Source organism: Crinia signifera, chromosome 2 (genome assembly GCF_055691185.1).
Source record: "Crinia signifera chromosome 2, ASM5569118v1, whole genome shotgun sequence".
NCBI classification, from domain to species: domain Eukaryota; kingdom Metazoa; phylum Chordata; class Amphibia; order Anura; family Myobatrachidae; genus Crinia; species Crinia signifera.
Genome location: NC_139218.1, coordinates 6442101 through 6461113, shown reverse-complemented (window position 1 = coordinate 6461113; position 19013 = coordinate 6442101). Strand labels below are relative to the sequence as shown.

At 51.5% G+C, this 19013-nt stretch overlaps 1 protein-coding gene across 2 annotated transcripts in view; it reads left to right on the top strand.

Moving 5' to 3' along the window:
* Positions 1-19013, top strand: part of GSK3B (glycogen synthase kinase 3 beta) — a 104475-nt gene that overhangs the window by 57156 nt on the left and 28306 nt on the right. For both annotated transcript variants that reach the window (XM_083171499.1, XM_083171498.1), the window contains exon 3: positions 2611-2694. In XM_083171499.1, the coding sequence (XP_083027625.1) occupies positions 2611-2694 (84 nt within the window). The remainder of the gene's footprint in view (positions 1-2610; positions 2695-19013) is intronic.

Sequence of the window (19013 nt, the reverse complement as noted above, 5' to 3'; positions counted from 1 at the left end):
TGTGATGCTGATGCCGAACAGGCAGTCACACAGGTGGCAGTACTACGTTACATTGATGCTGGAAAGGCGGTCACACAGGTGGCGGTAATACGTTATGCTGATTCCGGACAGGCATCAATGTTAATACTGTGTACAGCGCTGCAGAATGTGAATGTTAGTACCGTGTACAGCGCTTCAGAATGTGAATGTTAGCATTGTGTACAGCGCTGCAGAATGTGAATGTTAGTACTGTGTACAGCGCTGCAGAATGTGAATGTTAGTACCGTGTACAGCGCTGCAGAATGTGAATGTTAGTACCGTGTACAGCGCTGCAGAATGTGAATGTTAGTACTGTGTACAGCGCTGCAGAATGTGAATGTTAGTACTGTGTACAGCGCTGCAGAATGTGAATGTTAGTACTGTGTACAGCGCTGCAGAATGTGAATGTTAGCATTGTGTACAGCGCTGCAGAATGTGAATGTTAGTATTGTGTGTAGTGCTGCAAAATGTGAATGTTAGTACCGTGTACAGCGCTGCAAAATGTGAATGTTAGTACCGTGTACAGCGCTGCAGAATGTGAATGTTAGTACCGTGTACAGCGCTGCAGAATGTGAATGTTAGTACCGTGTACAGCGCTGCAGAATGTGAATGTTAGTACTGTGTACAGCGCTGCAGAATGTGAATGTTAGTACTGTGTACAGCGCTGCAGAATGTGAATGTTAGTACTGTGTACAGCGCTGCAGAATGTGAATGTTAGTACTGTGTACAGCGCTGCAGAATGTGAATGTTAGTACTGTGTACAGCGCTGCAGAATGTGAATGTTAGTACCGTGTACAGTGCTGCAGAATATGAATGTTAAGACTGTGTACAGCGCTGCAGAATGTGAATGTTAGTACTGTGTACAGTGCTGCAGAATGTGAATGTTAGCATTGTGTACAGCGCTGCAGAATATGAATGTTCGTATTGTGTACAGCGCTGCAGAATGTGAATGTTCGTATTGTGTACAGCGCTGCAGAATGTGAATGTTAATACTGTGTACAGCGCTGCAGAATGTGAATGTTAGCATTGTGTACAGCACTGCAGAATGTGAATGTTAGTATTGTGTACAGCGCTGCAGAATGTGAATGTTAATAGTGTGTACAGCGCTGCAGAATGTAAATGTTAGTACCGTGTACAGCGCTGCAGAATGTGAATGTTAGTACCGTGTACAGTGCTGCAGAATGTGAATGTTAGTACTGTGTACAGCGCTGCAGAATGTGAATGTTAGTACTGTGTACAGCGCTGCAGAATGTGAATGTTAGTACTGTGTACAGCGCTGAAGAATGTGAATGTTAGTACTGTGTGTAGTGCTGCAAAATGTGAATGTTAGTACCGTGTACAGCGCTGCAGAATATGAATGTTAAGACTGTGTACAGCGCTGCAGAATGTGAAGGTTAGCATTGTGTACAGCGCTGCAGAATATGAATGTTCGTATTGTGTACAGCGCTGCAGAATGTGAATGTTCGTATTGTGTACAGCGCTGCAGAATGTGAATGTTAATACTGTGTACAGCGCTGCAGAATGTGAATGTTAGCATTGTGTACAGCGCTGCAGAATGTGAATGTTAGCATTGTGTACAGCGCTGCAGAATGTGAATGTTAATACTGTGTACAGCGCTGCAGAATGTGAATGTTCGTATTGTGTACAGCGCTGCAGAATGTGAATGTTAATACTGTGTACAGCGCTGCAGAATGTGATTGTTAGCATTGTGTACAGCGCTGCAGAATGTGAATGTTAATACTGTGTACACTGCTGCAAAATGTGAATGTTAGTACTGTGTACAGTGCTGCAGAATGTGAATGTTAGTACTGTACCTTGGTGCCTGGTATTGGCTCCTTAGTGCCCTATAAGTGGCCGTAATCTCCTCTCCAGCTGGGTGTCCCAGGAAAGCCCACCCTGTCCCATCACTCCTATCTGTGGCCTGAGAGCAACCACTTAGCCCTGACCTTTCCCCCAGAGCCTGCCTGCTGAGTGATGCTGGGCAGAGGGATCTGTTCTGTGACGTGCCCATGTGTTATATGGGTCTCCGCCACCCATGTAAGATGTGCCTGTTATACCCATCAGCACGTGGCCTAGCAACCTGCACACAGCACAACACGCCCTGCTCTGCTGCATGTGCTCAGGTTACCACGCTGCTCGCTGCGTCTCCTGTAGATGTGACAGGATAAAGGTCACCCGGGGACACTGCCCAGCTGTCTGAGCGCACCTAATATTGTACCCCTGCCCCGTGCACCAGGTGGTATGTGGGGATCTACCTGTGCTGCCTTGTGTATCGCTCACATTACCTGCGTTCTTATTAGCCTCACATATGCATACGCTGTGTAATGCAAGGACCTGTCCTCACCGGGTAGGGGCAGAGGTCCCCGTCCCCATCCCCCATCTCGCCGGGTAATAGGGAGGAGCGCCAGTACATAGAGCTTTCATTGGTGTGTATTATGAATAAATAATATGCATATACAGTACATAGCCCACTTTACTTTGTGTGATATATATGTATTCTGTACATTGGTCCTAAATGATTGTGTAATAGGGAGGGTTACATGTGTACTAATACAAAGAGAAATAATGCTATTTATTTTGTTTTTTTTTCAGAACCGAGAGCTGCAAATCATGAGAAAGCTGGATCACTGCAATATTGTACGTCTGCGCTATTTCTTCTACTCCAGCGGAGAGAAGGTGAGTCGTCTGTGCAGTGTGTATATTACCTGCTGTGTACACTGTCACCTTGCCTGCTGTCCCAGCTCCCCCGTGGTACTGTTACCTGGCCTTCTGTCCTGCCTCCTATGCAGTACTGTCACCTGGCCTGCCTCCTATGCCGAACTGTTCCCTGGCCTGCTGTCCCGCCTCCTATGCAGTACTGTCACCTGGCCTGCCTCCTATGCAGTACTGTCATCTGGCCTGCCTCCTATGCCGTACTGTTTCCTGGCCTGCTGTCCCGCCTCCTATGAAGTACTGTCACCTGGCCTGCCTCCTATGCCGTACTGTTCCCTGGCCTGCTGTCCCGCCTCCTATGCAGTACTGTCACCTGGCCTGCCTCCTATACAGTACGGTAACCTTGCCCGCTGTCCCACCTCCTATGCAGTCCTCCTATGCTGTCAAAACTCCGACAGCCACCCACTATTCTCCCTCGTGGAGGTCCACGACCCCCATAGAGGGGGAATGGAATAGGTGGCAAGCGTAGCGAGCCACCGTACCCGCAGTGTGGCGAGTGCAGCGAGCACGTAAGGGGCTTTGTTGCACTCACCATGCTGTCTGAGTCCGGGCAGTCGGGATCCCGACATCGGGCTAATGACTTTTGGGATCCCGACTGTCTGTACCCTATACCAGGCCCCACCTGGCCTGCTGTCCTGCCTCCTGTGCAGTACTGTCACCTATCCCACCTCCTGTGCAGTACTGTCACTTGACCTGCTGTCCCTCACCCTGTGCAGTACTGTCACCAGTACTGTCACCTGTCCCGCCTCCTGTGCAGTACTGTCACTTGTCCCGCTTCCTGTGCAGTACTGTCACCTGTCCCGCTGTCCCTCCTCCTGTGCAGTACTGTTGACATGCTTTGGGCACGGTGCCTCGCTATGCTCTGCTTTTCATTATATACTCCCTCCACGCCCCAGTGCAGTGGTTTCCAACCTGTGGTACTATTACCCCTGGGGCTACGCTGCAGACTAGTTGGGGGTACTTGAAAATAATATTGGTAATGGTGGAGACAGTATTATTTATTAACGGTTTCTTATATAGCGCAGCAAATTCCGTTGCGCTTTTCAATTGGAAACAGTGATCCAACAAACTGGGTATTTACAGAGAGTTAAAGTAGGAGGGCCCTGCTCGCAAGCTTGTAGGCAATGGCCAGACACGGTGGGACCCGATTCCTGAGCACACACTACTCATTGGAATGTACTGTCGATATTTCACATTCAGAGGAGGGGGCGCTGATAAATGGAGGGGGGGGGGAAGGTTGGGGATCGCTGCCCTAGTGGATGGTAGGGCATGGAATACCTGAAAACCTATTTCAGCCTGTTGACCTTACCAATGCTTGTTTTGACCCTGTTGACCTTAGGCATGTAGACCCTTTTCATGTGTCAACCTAAGTGGTCAACCCAATGTTTTTCAACCTTAATAGTGTCAGCCTAAAGACCTATACCCTGCAGATTTGGGTTATAGTGTTCCATTGTCCTGATGGGAGGATACGAGGATAGTCTCATTAGACCAAGGCCTATTGGGTGGTATCAGCTGCGCGCATTGTCCCACCTGCCTTCTCCCCATAGATGTTCCATGGGAGTCTGAATAGGGCTTATAGAGGCCGCTACAGAGTGCGCCAATGTTTCAGCTCCCGTAACCGGTGACTGGGCAGCGAGTATTGCTCGAGGATGCTGCAATAGCCCTGAGATAATAGTTTTTCATGTAATCGCTTTTCAGGAGGAATTCAGCATTGTTACCATGAGCTGTAAGCGCGGCTTTACTCTCATCTGTATTATTACATGGTTTAGATCTATAATGGGGTGCGGAGGGGGAGAGCTGGGCCGCGGATAGTGAGATCAGGGGTGGGATGTGGAGGGGGAGAGAGATGGGCTGCGGAGAGTGAGATCAGGGGTGGGGGTTGAAGGGGGAGAGAGCTGGGCCGCGGACAGTGAGATCAGGGGTGGGATGTGGAGGGGGAGAGAGCTAGGCAGCGGAGAGTGAGATCAGGGGTTGGGTGTGGAAGGGGGAGAGAGCTGGGCTGCGGACAGTGAGATCAGGGGTGGGGTGGGATGTGGAGAGGGAGAGAGCTGGGAAGCGGTAAGGGAGATCAGGGGTGGGATGTGGAGGGGGAGAGAGCTGGGCAGCGGAGAGTGAGATCAGGGGTGGGATGTAGAGGGGGAGAGAGCTAGGCAGCGGAGAGTGAGATCAGGGGTGGGATGTGGAGGGGGAGAGAGCTGGGAAGCGGAGAGTGAGATCAGGGGTGGAATGTGGAGGGGGAGAGAGCTGGGAAGCGGAGAGTGAGATCAGGGGTGGGGGTTGGAGGGGGAGAGAGCTGGGCAGCGGAGAGTGAGATCAGGGGTGGGATGTGGAGGGGGGGAGAGAGATGGGCTGCGGAGAGTGAGATCAGGGGTGGGGGTTGGAGGGGGAGAGAGCTGGGCCACGGACAGTGAGATCATGGAATGTGGTGAGGGATAGTGCTGGGCAGCGGAGAGTGAGAACAGGGTGGGAGGGGGAGAGTGAGCTCAGGGGTGGGATGTGGAGGGGGAGAGAGATGGGCCGCAGAGTGTGAGATCAGGGGTGGGATGTGGAGGGGGAGAGAGCTAGGCAGCGGAGAGTGAGATCAGGGGTGGGATGTGGAGGGGGAGAGAGCTGGGCAGCGAGAGTGAGATCAGGGGTGGGATGTGGAGGGGGAGAGAGCTGGGAAGCGGAGAGTGAGATCAGGGGTGGGATGTGGAGGGGGAGAGAGCTGGGAAGCGGAGAGTGAGATCAGGGGTGGGATGTGGAGGGGGAGAGTGCTGGGCAGCGGAGAGTGAGATCAGGGGTGGGATGTGGAGGGGGAGAGTGCTGGGCAGCGGAGAGTGAGATCAGGGGTGGGATGTGGAGGGGGAGAGTGCTGGGCAGCGGAGAGTGAGATCAGGGGTGGAATGTGGAGGGGGAGAGTGCTGGGCAGCGGAGAGTGAGATCAGGGGTGGAATGTGGAGGGGGAGAGTGCTGGGCAGCGGAGAGTGAGATCAGGGGTGAAATGTGGAGGGGGAGAGAGCTGGGCAGCGGAGAGAGATCAGGGGTGGGGTTTGGAGGGGGATAGAGCTGGGCAGCGGAGAGTGAGAACAGGGTGGGAGGGGGAGAGTGAGATCAGGGGTGGGATGTGGAAGGGGAGAGAGCTGGGCAGCGGAGAGTGAGATCATGGGTGGGATGTGGTGGGGGATAGTGCTGGGCAGCAGAGAGTGAGAACAGGGTGGGAGGGGGAGAGGGAGATCAGGGGTGGGATGTTTGGAGGGGGAGAGAGCTGGGCAGCCTAGAGGGAGATCAGGGGTGGGATGTAGTGGGGGATAGTGCTGGGCAGCGGAGAGTGAGATCAGGGGTGGGATGTGGAGGGGGAGAGTGCTGGGCAGCGGAGAGTGAGATCAGGGGTGGGATGTGGTGGGGGATAGTGCTGGGCAGCGGAGAGTGAGAACAGGGTGGGAGGGGGAGAGTGAGATCAGGGGTGGGATGTGGAGGGGGAGAGTGCTGGGCAGCGGAGAGTGAGATCAGGGGTGGGATGTGGAGGGGGAGAGAGCTGGGCAGCGGAGAGTGAGATCAGGGGTGGGGTTTGAAGGGGGAGAGTATTGGGCAGCGGAGAGTGAGATCAGGGGTGGAGGGGGAGTGAGATCAGGGGTGGGATGTGGAGGGGGAGAGAGCTGGGTAGCGGAGAGTGAGATCAGGGGTGGGATGTGGAGGGGGAGAGTGCTGGGCAGCGGAGAGTGAGATCAGGGGTGGGATGTGGAGGGGGAGAGTGCTGGGCAGCGGAGAGTGAGATCAGGGGTGGGGTGTGGAGGGGGAGAGACGGATGATGCTGGATCCATACATCTGACATGTTTTACGCTTTGTATGATCTTGTGTTTTCACATGTCATGTACTTAATATGTTTCATCCTGTGACTTCTAAAGGGCTCTGTGTGATCCTGTGTAGTGACGTGTGAGGTGTATGATCCTGTGTAGTGACGTGTGAGGTGTATGATCCTGTGTAGTGAGGTGTATGATCCTGTGTAGTGACGTGTATGATCCTGTGTAGTGACGTGTATGATCCTATGTAGTAAGCTGTATGATCCTGTGTAGTGACGTGTATGATCCTGTGTAGTGACGTGTATGATCCTGTGTAGTGACGTGTATGATCCTGTGTAGTGACGTGTATGATCCTGTGTAGTGACGTGTATGATCCTGTGTAGTGACGTGTATGATCCTGTGTAGTGACGTGTATGATCCTGTGTAGTGACGTGTGAGGTGTATGATCCTGTGTAGTGACGTGTATGATCCTGTGCAGTGACGTCTATGACCCTGTGTAGTTACGTCTATGACCCTGTGTAGTTACGTGTGACGTGTATGATCCTGTGTAGTGACGTGTATGATCCTGTGTAGTGACGTGTATGATCCTGTGTAGTGACGTGTGAGGTGTATGATCCTGTGTAGTGACATGTGAGGTGTATGATCCTATGTAGTGAGGTGTATGATCCTGTGTAGTGACATGTGAGGTGTATGATCCTATGTAGTGAGGTGTATGATCCTGTGTAGTGACGTGTGAGGTGTATGATCCTGTGTAGTGACGTGTGAGGTGTATGATCCTGTGTAGTGACGTGTGAGGTGTATGATCCTGTGTAGTGACGTGTGAGGTGTATGATCCTGTGTAGTGACATGTGAGGTGTATGATCCTGTGTAGTGAGGTGTATGATCCTGTGTAGTGAGGTGTATGATCCTGTGTAGTGACGTGTATGATCCTGTGTAGTGACGTGTGAGGTGTATGATCCTGTGTAGTGACGTGTGAGGTGTATGATCCTGTGTAGTGACGTGTGAGGTGTATGATCCTGTGTAGTGACATGTGAGGTGTATGATCCTGTGTAGTGACGTGTATGATCCTGTGTAGTGAGGTGTATGATCCTGTGTAGTGAGGTGTATGATCCTGTGTAGTGAGGTGTATGATCCTGTGTAGTGAGGTGTGTGATCCTGTGTAGTGACGTGTGTGATCCTGTGTAGTGACGTGTGTGATCCTGTGTAGTGACGTGTGTGATCCTGTGTAGTGACAGGTGTATGATCCTGTGTAGTGACGTGTATGATCCTGTGTAGTGACGTGTGAGGTGTATGATCCTGTGTAGTGACGTGTGAGGTGTATGATCCTGTGTAGTGACGTGTATGATCCTGTGTAGTGACGTGTATGATCCTGTGTAGTGACGTGTATGATCCTGTGTAGTGACGTGTATGATCCTGTGTAGTGACGTGTATGATCCTGTGTAGTGACGTGTGAGGTGTATGATCCTGTGTAGTGACGTGTGTGATCCTGTGTAGTGACGTGTGTGATCCTGTGTAGTGACGTGTGAGGTGTGTGATCCTGTGTAGTGACGTGTGTGATCCTGTGTAGTGACGTGTGAGGTGTGTGATCCTGTGTAGTGACGTGTGTGATCCTGTGTAGTGACATGTGAGGTGTGTGATCCTGTGTAGTGACGTGTGTGATCCTGTGTAGTGACGTGTGTGATCCTGTGTAGTGACGTGTGTGATCCTGTGTAGTGACGTGTGTGATCCTGTGTAGTGACGTGTGTGATCCTGTGTAGTGACGTGTGTGATCCTGTGTAGTGACGTGTGTGATCCTGTGTAGTGACGTGTGACGTGTGTGATCCTGTGTAGTGACGTGTGACGTGTGTGATCCTGTGTAGTGAGGTGTGTGATCCTGTGTAGTGAGGTGTGTGATACTGTGTAGTGACGTGTGTGATACTGTGTAGTGACGTGTGTGATACTGTGTAGTGACGTGTGTGATACTGTGTAGTGACGTGTGTGATCCTGTGTAGTGACGTGTGTGATCCTGTGTAGTGACGTGTGACGTGTATGATCCTGTGTAGTGACGTGTGAGGTGTATGATCCTGTGTAGTGAGGTGTATGATCCTGTGTAGTGACATGTGACGTGTATGATCCTGTGTAGTGACGTGTGAGGTGTATGATCCTGTGTAGTGAGGTGTATGATCCTGTGTAGTGAGGTGTGTGATCCTGTGTAGTGAGGTGTGTGATCCTGTGTAGTGAGGTGTGTGATCCTGTGTAGTGACGTGTGTGATCCTGTGTAGTGACGTGTGTGATCCATGTGACGTGTATGATCCTGTGTAGTGACGTGTGAGGTGTATGATCCTGTGTAGTGAGGTGTATGATCCTGTGTAGTGACATGTGACGTGTATGATCCTGTGTAGTGACGTGTGAGGTGTATGATCCTGTGTAGTGAGGTGTATGATCCTGTGTAGTGAGGTGTATGATCCTGTGTAGTGAGGTGTGTGATCCTGTGTAGTGACGTGTGTGATCCTATATCCTGTATATGCCTGGCTAGTTAGTGTATGACACATGTATCCTGGATAGACACCCGTGACACACAGGTCTCCCTGCCTGGCACTGCAGCAGATGTGCTGGGAGCACGAGGTTGGCCGGTGGGAGCCAGGCTCCGCCCCCCCGGTGGGCCGCTGCCGGGATCCTTTGAAGCAGTCTCATATGACTCCAATTTAATCCGTCCTCCGACCTTAACCCCGTCCTCTTCGGGAAGGTCTGTGGCTGCCCCAGATTATTTTGTGCTTGGGCCATCCCATGTTATTGAGAGGGCTTAGAAAGCAGACAGATTCTAGCTGGATTATTCCCTGAGGGAGAGGATATATATATATATATATATACACACAGTCCACAGGGTGATCGGCACTCAATAATCTAACTCCCAATCTGTATGGCCTGGATGCCTTCCTATGTGCAGTAACAATCTGCACCGTGTATAGACAGCTGGCGGCACTCGCAGTACACAGACGCAGTGTCCGGGGGCGACGTTTCCATCTTTACTGATACTATACATATACAAGTATAAATACCTTTACCAACACCATGTGCAGGTCGTCTGGTTCTAGTGACGTCTCCGTCCGGTGACGCATGCCGGACACGCTGACTGGGTTGCTAGGCGACCCTAAACCAAAACAAAGTGTAATCGTGAACACAAATGTGAAAGTGCAACAAATACAAAAGTTCCTGGCACTAATGAATATCGGAATAACGGATGTAACTATTGCCTTGCAGTAACCTAATAGATATGTTAGTTAAACACATGCAGAGAAAATAATCGAATACCAGAAAATCCAACATTGACACCGGTGTATATAATACCGGATACATAAATGTACGTTTATAAAAACACAGCAAGCTGGTGCACCAGGAGGCGTAAACGAAACTTGCAGCTTGCTGTGTTTTTATAAACGTACATTTATGTATCCGGTATTATATACACCGGTGTCAATGTTGGATTTTCTGGTATTCGATTATTTTCTCTGCATGTGTTTAACTAACATATCTATTAGGTTACTGCAAGGCAATAGTTACATCCGTTATTCATTAGTGCCAGGAACTTTTGTATTTGTTGCACTTTCCCATTTGTGTTCACGATTACACTTTGTTTTGGTTTAGGGTCACCTAGCAACCCAGTCAGCGTGTCCGGCATGCGTCACCGGACGGAGACGTCACTAGAACCAGACGACCTGCACATGGTGTTGGTAAAGGTATTTATACTTGTATATGTATAGTATCAGTAAAGATGGAAACGTCGCCCCTGGGGACGGGAGGCTGCAGGAGATTGTGGATTTCTAGGAACGGTCCCATACCCTGCCTGCACACTGGGAATCACATACAGGAAACTGCACTGGGTGCTCCATTACCTGTGTCTGTAACGCACTGTTCGTCCGTCACTAGGTATAAGTGTGCGGGGTGCTCCATTACCTGTGTCTGTAACACACTGTTCGTCCGTCACTAGGTATAAGTGCGCTGGGTGCTCCATTACCTGTGTATGTAACGCACTGTTCGTCCGTCACTAGGTATAAGTGTGCGGGGTGCTCCATTACCTGTGTATGTAACGCACTGTTCGTCCGTCACTAGGTATAAGTGCGCTGGGTGCTCCATTACCTGTGTCTGTAACGCACTGTTCATCCGTCACTAGCTGTAAGTGCTCTGGGTGCTCCATTACCTGTGTCTGTAACGCACTGTTCGTCCGTCACTAGGTATGAGTGCTCTGGGTGCTCCATTACCTGTGTCTGTAACGCACTGTTCATCCGTCACTAGCTGTAAGTGTGCTGGGTGCTCCATTACCTGTGTCTGTAACGCACTGTTCATCCGTCACTAGGTATAAGTGCTCTGGGTGCTCCATTACCTGTGTCTGTAACGCACTGTTCGTCCGTCACTAGGTATGAGTGCGCTGGGTGCTCCATTACCTGTGTCTGTAACGCACTGTTCCTCCGTCACTAGGTAGAAGTGCTCTGGGTGCTCTATTACCTGTGTCTGTAACGCACTGTTCGTCCGTCACTAGGTATAAGTGCGCTGGGTGCTCCATTACCTGTGTCTGTAACGCACTGTTCGTCCGTCACTAGGTATAAGTGCTCTGGGTGCTCCATTACCTGTGTCTGTAACGCACTGTTCATCCGTCACTAGGTATGAGTGCTCTGGGTGCTCCATTACCTGTGTCTGTAACGCACTGTTCGTCCGTCACTAGGTGTAAGTGTGCGGGGTGCTCCATTACCTGTGTCTGTAACGCACTGTTCATCCGTCACTAGGTGTAAGTGTGCGGGGTGCTCCATTACCTGTGTCTGTAACGCACTGTTCGTCCGTCACTAGGTATAAGTGCGCTGGGTGCTCCATTACCTGTGTCTGTAACGCACTGTTCGTCCGTCACTAGGTATGAGTGCGCTGGGTGCTCCATTACCTGTGTCTGTAACGCACTGTTCATCCGTCACTAGGTATAAGTGCGCTGGGTGCTCCATTACCTGTGTCTGTAACGCACTGTTCGTCCGTCACTAGGTATAAGTGCGCGGGGTGCTCCATTACCTGTGTCTGTAACGCACTGTTCGTCCGTCACTAGGTATAAGTGCGCTGGGTGCTCCATTACCTGTGTCTGTAACGCACTGTTCGTCCGTCACTAGGTGTAAGTGTGTGGGGTGCTCCATTACCTGTGTCTGTAACGCACTGTTTGTCCGTCACTAGGTATGAGTGCGCTGGGTGCTCCATTACCTGTGTCTGTAACGCACTGTTTGTCCGTCACTAGGTATGAGTGCTCTGGGTGCTCCATTACCTGTGTCTGTAACGCACTGTTCGTCCGTCACTAGGTATGAGTGCTCTGGGTGCTCCATTACCTGTGTCTGTAACGCACTGTTCCTCCGTCACTAGGTGTAAGTGCGCTGTGTGCTCCATTACCTGTGTCTGTAACGCACTGTTTGTCCTTCACTAGGTATGAGTGCACTGGGTGCTCCATTACCTGTGTCTGTAACGCACTGTTCCTCCGTCACTAGGTATAAGTGTGCGGGGTGCTCCATTACCTGTGTCTGTAACGCACTGTTTGTCCGTCACTAGGTATAAGTGCGCTGGGTGCTCCATTACCTGTGTCTGTAACGCACTGTTTGTCCGTCACTAGGTATGAGTGCTCTGGGTGCTCTGGGTGCTCCATTACCTGTGTCTGTAACGCACTGTTCCTCCGTCACTAGGTGTAAGTGCGCTGGGTGCTCCATTACCTGTGTCTGTAACGCACTGTTTGTCCGTCACTAGGTATGAGTGCGCTGGGTGCTCCATTACCTGTGTCTGTAACGCACTGTTCCTCCGTCACTAGGTGTAAGTGCGCTGGGTGCTCCATTACCTGTGTCTGTAACGCACTGTTCGTCCGTCACTAGGTATGAGTGTGCTGGGTGCTCCATTACCTGTGTCTGTAACGCACTGTTCGTCCGTCACTAGGTATGAGTGCTCTGGGTGCTCCTTTACCTGTGTCTGTAACGCACTGTTCCTCCGTCACTAGGTATAAGTGTGCTGGGTGCTCCATTACCTGTGTCTGTAACGCACTGTTCCTCCGTCACTAGGTATGAGTTCTCTGGGTGCTCCATTACCTGTGTCTGTAACGCATTGTTCATCCGTCACTAGGTGTAAGTGTGCGGTGTGCTCCATTACCTGTGTCTGTAACGCACTGTTCGTCCGTCACTAGGTATGAGTGCGCTGGGTGCTCCATTACCTGTGTCTGTAACGCACTGTTCGTCCGTCACTAGGTATAAGTGCGCTGGGTGCTCCATTACCTGTGTCTGTAACGCACTGTTCGTCCGTCACTAGGTATAAGTGTGCTGGGCGCTCCATTACCTGTGTCTGTAACGCACTGTTCCTCCGTCACTAGGTATGAGTTCTCCTGGTGCTCCATTACCTGTGTCTGTAACGCACTGTTCGTCCGTCACTAGGTATGATTGCTCTGGGTGCTCCATTACCTGTGTCTGTAACGCACTGTTCGTCCGTCACTAGGTATGAGTGCTCTGGGTGCTCCATTACCTGTGTCTGTAACGCACTGTTCGTCCGTCACTAGGTGTAAGTGTGCGGGTGCTCCATTACCTGTGTCTGTAACGCACTGTTCGTCCGTCACTAGGTATGAGTGCTCTAGGTGCTCCATTACCTGTGTCTGTAACGCACTGTTCGTCCGTCACTAGGTATGAGTGCTCTGGGTGCTCCATTACCTGTGTCTGTAACGCACTGTTCGTCCGTCACTAGGTATAAGTGCGCTGGGTGCTCCATTACCTGTGTCTGTAACGCACTGTTCGTCCGTCACTAGGTATGAGTGCTCTGGGTGCTCCATTACCTGTGTCTGTAACGCACTGTTCGTCCGTCACTAGGTATGAGTGTGCGGGGTGCTCTATTACCTGTGTCTGTAACGCACTGTTCGTCCGTCACTAGGTATGAGTGCGCTGGGTGCTCCATTACCTGTGTCTGTAACGCACTGTTCGTCCGTCACTAGGTATGAGTGCTCTGGGTGCTCCATTACCTGTGTCTGTAACGCACTGTTCGTCCGTCACTAGGTATGAGTGCTCTGGGTGCTCCATTACCTGTGTCTGTAACGCACTGTTCGTCCGTCACTAGGTATGAGTGTGCTGGGTGTTCCATTACCTGTGTCTGTAACGCACTGTTCGTCCGTCACTAGGTATGAGTGCTCTGGGTGCTCCATTACCTGTGTCTGTAACGCACTGTTCGTCCGTCACTAGGTATATGTGCGCTGGGTGCTCCATTACCTGTGTCTGTAACGCACTGTTCATCCGTCACTAGGTATGAGTGCTCTGGGTGCTCCATTACCTATGTCTGTAACGCACTGTTCATCCGTCACTGGGTGTAAATGTGCGTGGTGCTCCATTACCTGTGTCTGTAACGCACTGTTCATCTGTCACTAGGTATAAGTGCTCTGGGTGCTCCATTACCTGTGTCTGTAACGCACTGTTCGTCCGTCACTAGGTATGAGTGTGCGGGGTGCTCTATTACCTGTGTCTGTAACGCACTGTTCGTCCGTCACTAGGTATGAGTGCGCTGGGTGCTCCATTACCTGTGTCTGTAACGCACTGTTCGTCCGTCACTAGGTATGAGTGCTCTGGGTGCTCCATTACCTGTGTCTGTAACGCACTGTTCGTCCGTCACTAGGTATGATTGCTCTGGGTGCTCCATTACCTGTGTCTGTAACGCACTGTTCGTCCGTCACTAGGTATGAGTGCTCTGGGTGCTCCATTACCTGTGTCTGTAACGCACTGTTCGTCCGTCACTAGGTGTAAGTGTGCGGGTGCTCCATTACCTGTGTCTGTAACGCACTGTTCGTCCGTCACTAGGTATGAGTGCTCTGGGTGCTCCATTACCTGTGTCTGTAACGCACTGTTCGTCCGTCCCTAGGTATAAGTGCGCTGGGTGCTCCATTACCTGTGTCTGTAACGCACTGTTCGTCCGTCACTAGGTATGAGTGCTCTGGGTGCTCCATTACCTGTGTCTGTAACGCACTGTTCATCCGTCACTGGGTGTAAATGTGCGGGGTGCTCCATTACCTGTGTCTGTAACGCACTGTTCATCCGTCACTAGGTATAAGTGCGCTGGGTGCTCCATTACCTGTGTCTGTAACGCACTGTTCGTCCGTCACTAGGTATGAGTGCTCTGGGTGCTCCATTACCTGTGTCTGTAACGCACTGTTCGTCCGTCACTAGGTATGAGTGCTCTGGGTGCTCCATTACCTGTGTCTGTAACGCACTGTTCATCCGTCACTGGGTGTAAATGTGCGGGGTGCTCCATTACCTGTGTCTGTAACGCACTGTTCGTCCGTCACTAGGTATGAGTGCTCTGGGTGCTCCATTACCTGTGTCTGTAACGCACTGTTCGTCCGTCACTAGGTATGAGTGTGCTGGGTGCTCCATTACCTGTGTCTGTAACGCACTGTTCGTCCGTCACTAGGTATGAGTGCTCTGGGTGCTCCATTACCTGTGTCTGTAACGCACTGTTCGTCCGTCACTAGGTATATGTGCGCTGGGTGCTCCATTACCTGTGTCTGTAACGCACTGTTCGTCCGTCACTAGGTATGAGTGCTCTGGGTGCTCCATTACCTGTGTCTGTAACGCACTGTTCGTCCGTCACTAGGTATGAGTGCTCTGGGTGCTCCATTACCTGTGTCTGTAACGCACTGTTCATCCGTCACTGGGTGTAAATGTGCGGGGTGCTCCATTACCTGTGTCTGTAACGCACTGTTCGTCCGTCACTAGGTATGAGTGCTCTGGGTGCTCCATTACCTGTGTCTGTAACGCACTGTTCATCCGTCACTAGGTATAAGTGCGCTGGGTGCTCCATTACCTGTGTCTGTAACGCACTGTTCATCCGTCACTAGGTATAAGTGCGCTGGGTGCTCCATTACCTGTGTCTGTAACGCACTGTTCATCCGTCACTAGGTATAAGTGCGCTGGGTGCTCCATTACCTGTGTCTGTAACGCACTGTACGTCCGTCACTAGGTATGAGTGCTCTGGGTGCTCCATTACCTGTGTCTGTAACGCACTGTTCGTCCGTCACTAGGTATGAGTGTGCGGGGTGCTCCATTACCTGTGTCTGTAACGCACTGTTCGTCCGTCACTAGGTATGAGTGCTCTGGGTGCTCCATTACCTGTGTCTGTAACGCACTGTTCGTCCCTCACTAGGTATGAGTGTGCTGGGTGCTCCATTACCTGTGTCTGTAACGCACTGTTCGTCCGTCACTAGGTATATGTGCGCTGGGTGCTCCATTACCTGTGTCTGTAACGCACTGTTCGTCCATCACTAGGTATGAGTGTGCAGGGTGCTCTATTACCTGTGTCTGTAACGCACTGTTCGTCCGTCACTAGGTATGAGTGCGCTGGGTGCTCCATTACCTGTGTCTGTAACGCGCTGTTCGTCCGTCACTAGGTATGAGTGCTCTGGGTGCTCCATTACCTGTGTCTGTAACGCACTGTTCGTCCGTCACTAGGTATGAGTGCTCTGGGTGCTCCATTACCTGTGTCTGTAACGCACTGTTCGTCCGTCACTAGGTATGAGTGTGCTGGGTGCTCCATTACCTGTGTCTGTAACGCACTGTTCGTCCGTCACTAGGTATATGTGCGCTGGGTGCTCCATTACCTGTGTCTGTAACGCACTGTTCGTCCGTCACTAGGTATAAGTGCGCTGGGTGCTCCATTACCTGTGTCTGTAACGCACTGTTCGTCCGTCACTAGGTATATGTGCGCTGGGTGCTCCATTACCTGTGTCTGTAACGCACTGTTCATCCGTCACTAGGTATGAGTGCTCTGGGTGCTCCATTACCTGTGTCTGTAACGCACTGTTCATCCGTCACTGGGTGTAAATGTGCGTGGTGCTCCATTACCTGTGTCTGTAACGCACTGTTCATCCGTCACTAGGTATAAGTGCTCTGGGTGCTCCATTACCTGTGTCTGTAACGCACTGTTCGTCCGTCACTAGGTATGAGTGTGCGGGGTGCTCTATTACCTGTGTCTGTAACGCACTGTTCGTCCGTCACTAGGTATGAGTGCGCTGGGTGCTCCATTACCTGTGTCTGTAACGCACTGTTCGTCCGTCACTAGGTATGAGTGCTCTGGGTGCTCCATTACCTGTGTCTGTAACGCACTGTTCGTCCGTCACTAGGTATGATTGCTCTGGGTGCTCCATTACCTGTGTCTGTAACGCACTGTTCGTCCGTCACTAGGTATGAGTGCTCTGGGTGCTCCATTACCTGTGTCTGTAACGCACTGTTCATCCGTCACTAGGTGTAAGTGTGCGGGTGCTCCATTACCTGTGTCTGTAACGCACTGTTCGTCCGTCACTAGGTGTAAGTGTGCGGGTGCTCCATTACCTGTGTCTGTAACGCACTGTTCGTCCGTCACTAGGTATGAGTGCTCTGGGTGCTCCATTACCTGTGTCTGTAACGCACTGTTCGTCCGTCCCTAGGTATAAGTGCGCTGGGTGCTCCATTACCTGTGTCTGTAACGCACTGTTCGTCCGTCACTAGGTATGAGTGCTCTGGGTGCTCCATTACCTGTGTCTGTAACGCACTGTTCATCCGTCACTGGGTGTAAATGTGCGGGGTGCTCCATTACCTGTGTCTGTAACGCACTGTTCATCCGTCACTAGGTATAAGTGCGCTGGGTGCTCCATTACCTGTGTCTGTAACGCACTGTTCGTCCGTCACTAGGTATGAGTGCTCTGGGTGCTCCATTACCTGTGTCTGTAACGCACTGTTCGTCCGTCACTAGGTATGAGTGCTCTGGGTGCTCCATTACCTGTGTCTGTAACGCACTGTTCATCCGTCACTGGGTGTAAATGTGCGGGGTGCTCCATTACCTGTGTCTGTAACGCACTGTTCGTCCGTCACTAGGTATGAGTGCTCTGGGTGCTCCATTACCTGTGTCTGTAACGCACTGTTCGTCCGTCACTAGGTATATGTGCGCTGGGTGCTCCATTACCTGTGTCTGTAACGCACTGTTCGTCCGTCACTAGGTATGAGTGCTCTGGGTGCTCCATTACCTGTGTCTGTAACGCACTGTTCGTCCGTCACTAGGTATGAGTGCTCTGGGTGCTCCATTACCTGTGTCTGTAACGCACTGTTCGTCCGTCACTAGGTATGAGTGCTCTGGGTGCTCCATTACCTGTGTCTGTAACGCACTGTTCGTCCGTCACTAGGTATGAGTGCTCTGGGTGCTCCATTACCTGTGTCTGTAACGCACTGTTCCTCCGTCACTAGGTGTAAGTGCGCTGGGTGCTCCATTACCTGTGTCTGTAACGCACTGTTCGTCCGTCACTAGGTATGAGTGCTCTGGGTGCTCCATTACCTGTGTCTGTAACGCACTGTTCGTCCGTCACTAGGTATAAGTGCGCTGGGTGCTCCATTACCTGTGTCTGTAACGCACTGTTCGTCCGTCACTAGGTATAAGTGTGCTGGGTGCTCCATTACCTGTGTCTGTAACGCACTGTTCGTCCGTCACTAGGTATGAGTGCTCTGGGTGCTCCATTACCTGTGTCTGTAACGCACTGTTCGTCCGTCACTAGGTATGGGTGCACTGGGATAGGATGGGGGTGAGCAGACCCTGAGGACACCTGGACTCTTCCCTTATTATTGCAGCATTATGTGGGGTACACACCAGGACAATATGGCCCAAAACGAGCCAATTTGGATACAATCTCGACTGATTTGTATGTAAATCGGCCGTGTTTTGGGCCATTTCGCTGCCCTTTTGATGCGATCCCGATCCGATGCGCGGCACCGCGGGTCGGTCGGTCTTTTCTGAGATCCTACCCGCTGCAGGTAGGATCTCGGAAACGACCATTGTAGTGGGTGTGGGTCGCGATCGGATCGCAATCACATCAGGGGCTTTTTCTGTGCCGGTCGGCGGCTCCGTCAGCTTGTGAGCGGGTGGTACGTTCCTGTGACGACCCGCTCACGAGCAGGATCGTCCTCGTGTGTACCCAGCATTACTCATTGTGACTGCCGCTGTGGCCCCGTGACTGGCGCTGTAACAGGTCCCAGCATCTCCTCTGAAGGGGTTACGTCTGATTAAAGCCGCAAGCTCTTGCGCTCTCCACCCATGTCCATCTTAGCGGTGGCATATTCCCAGCAATCCCCCAAGTATACAATTTGTCTCCCTGTAATCGCTTTCTGAAGATTGCCACCCAGTACAGTTCCCAGAGAGCGATCATATCTGTCCTGAGGAATCCGCACTTTCCCAAAGCTAATAGTGCGTACTGTATGTTACATGCAATTACTAGGCAGCCTGGTCGTGTCCTGCGACGGTATAGACACGCTCTGGTCTCTGATGGGAGAATGGTCCGCGCAGTATCCCAGGCACTTCACACAAAAACTAAATATCCCGAGAGTTTTCCAGAGAGCAGACTGGAGACTCTCGTGCCAAGCAGAGGAGTCTCTATGGTCTGCTGAGAACTTCCTGGCCTCAGTGATGGAAGCGCAGTGTCCCATGAGGGGGGAGAATCTGTCCCCATAGAGGGGGAGCACTTTA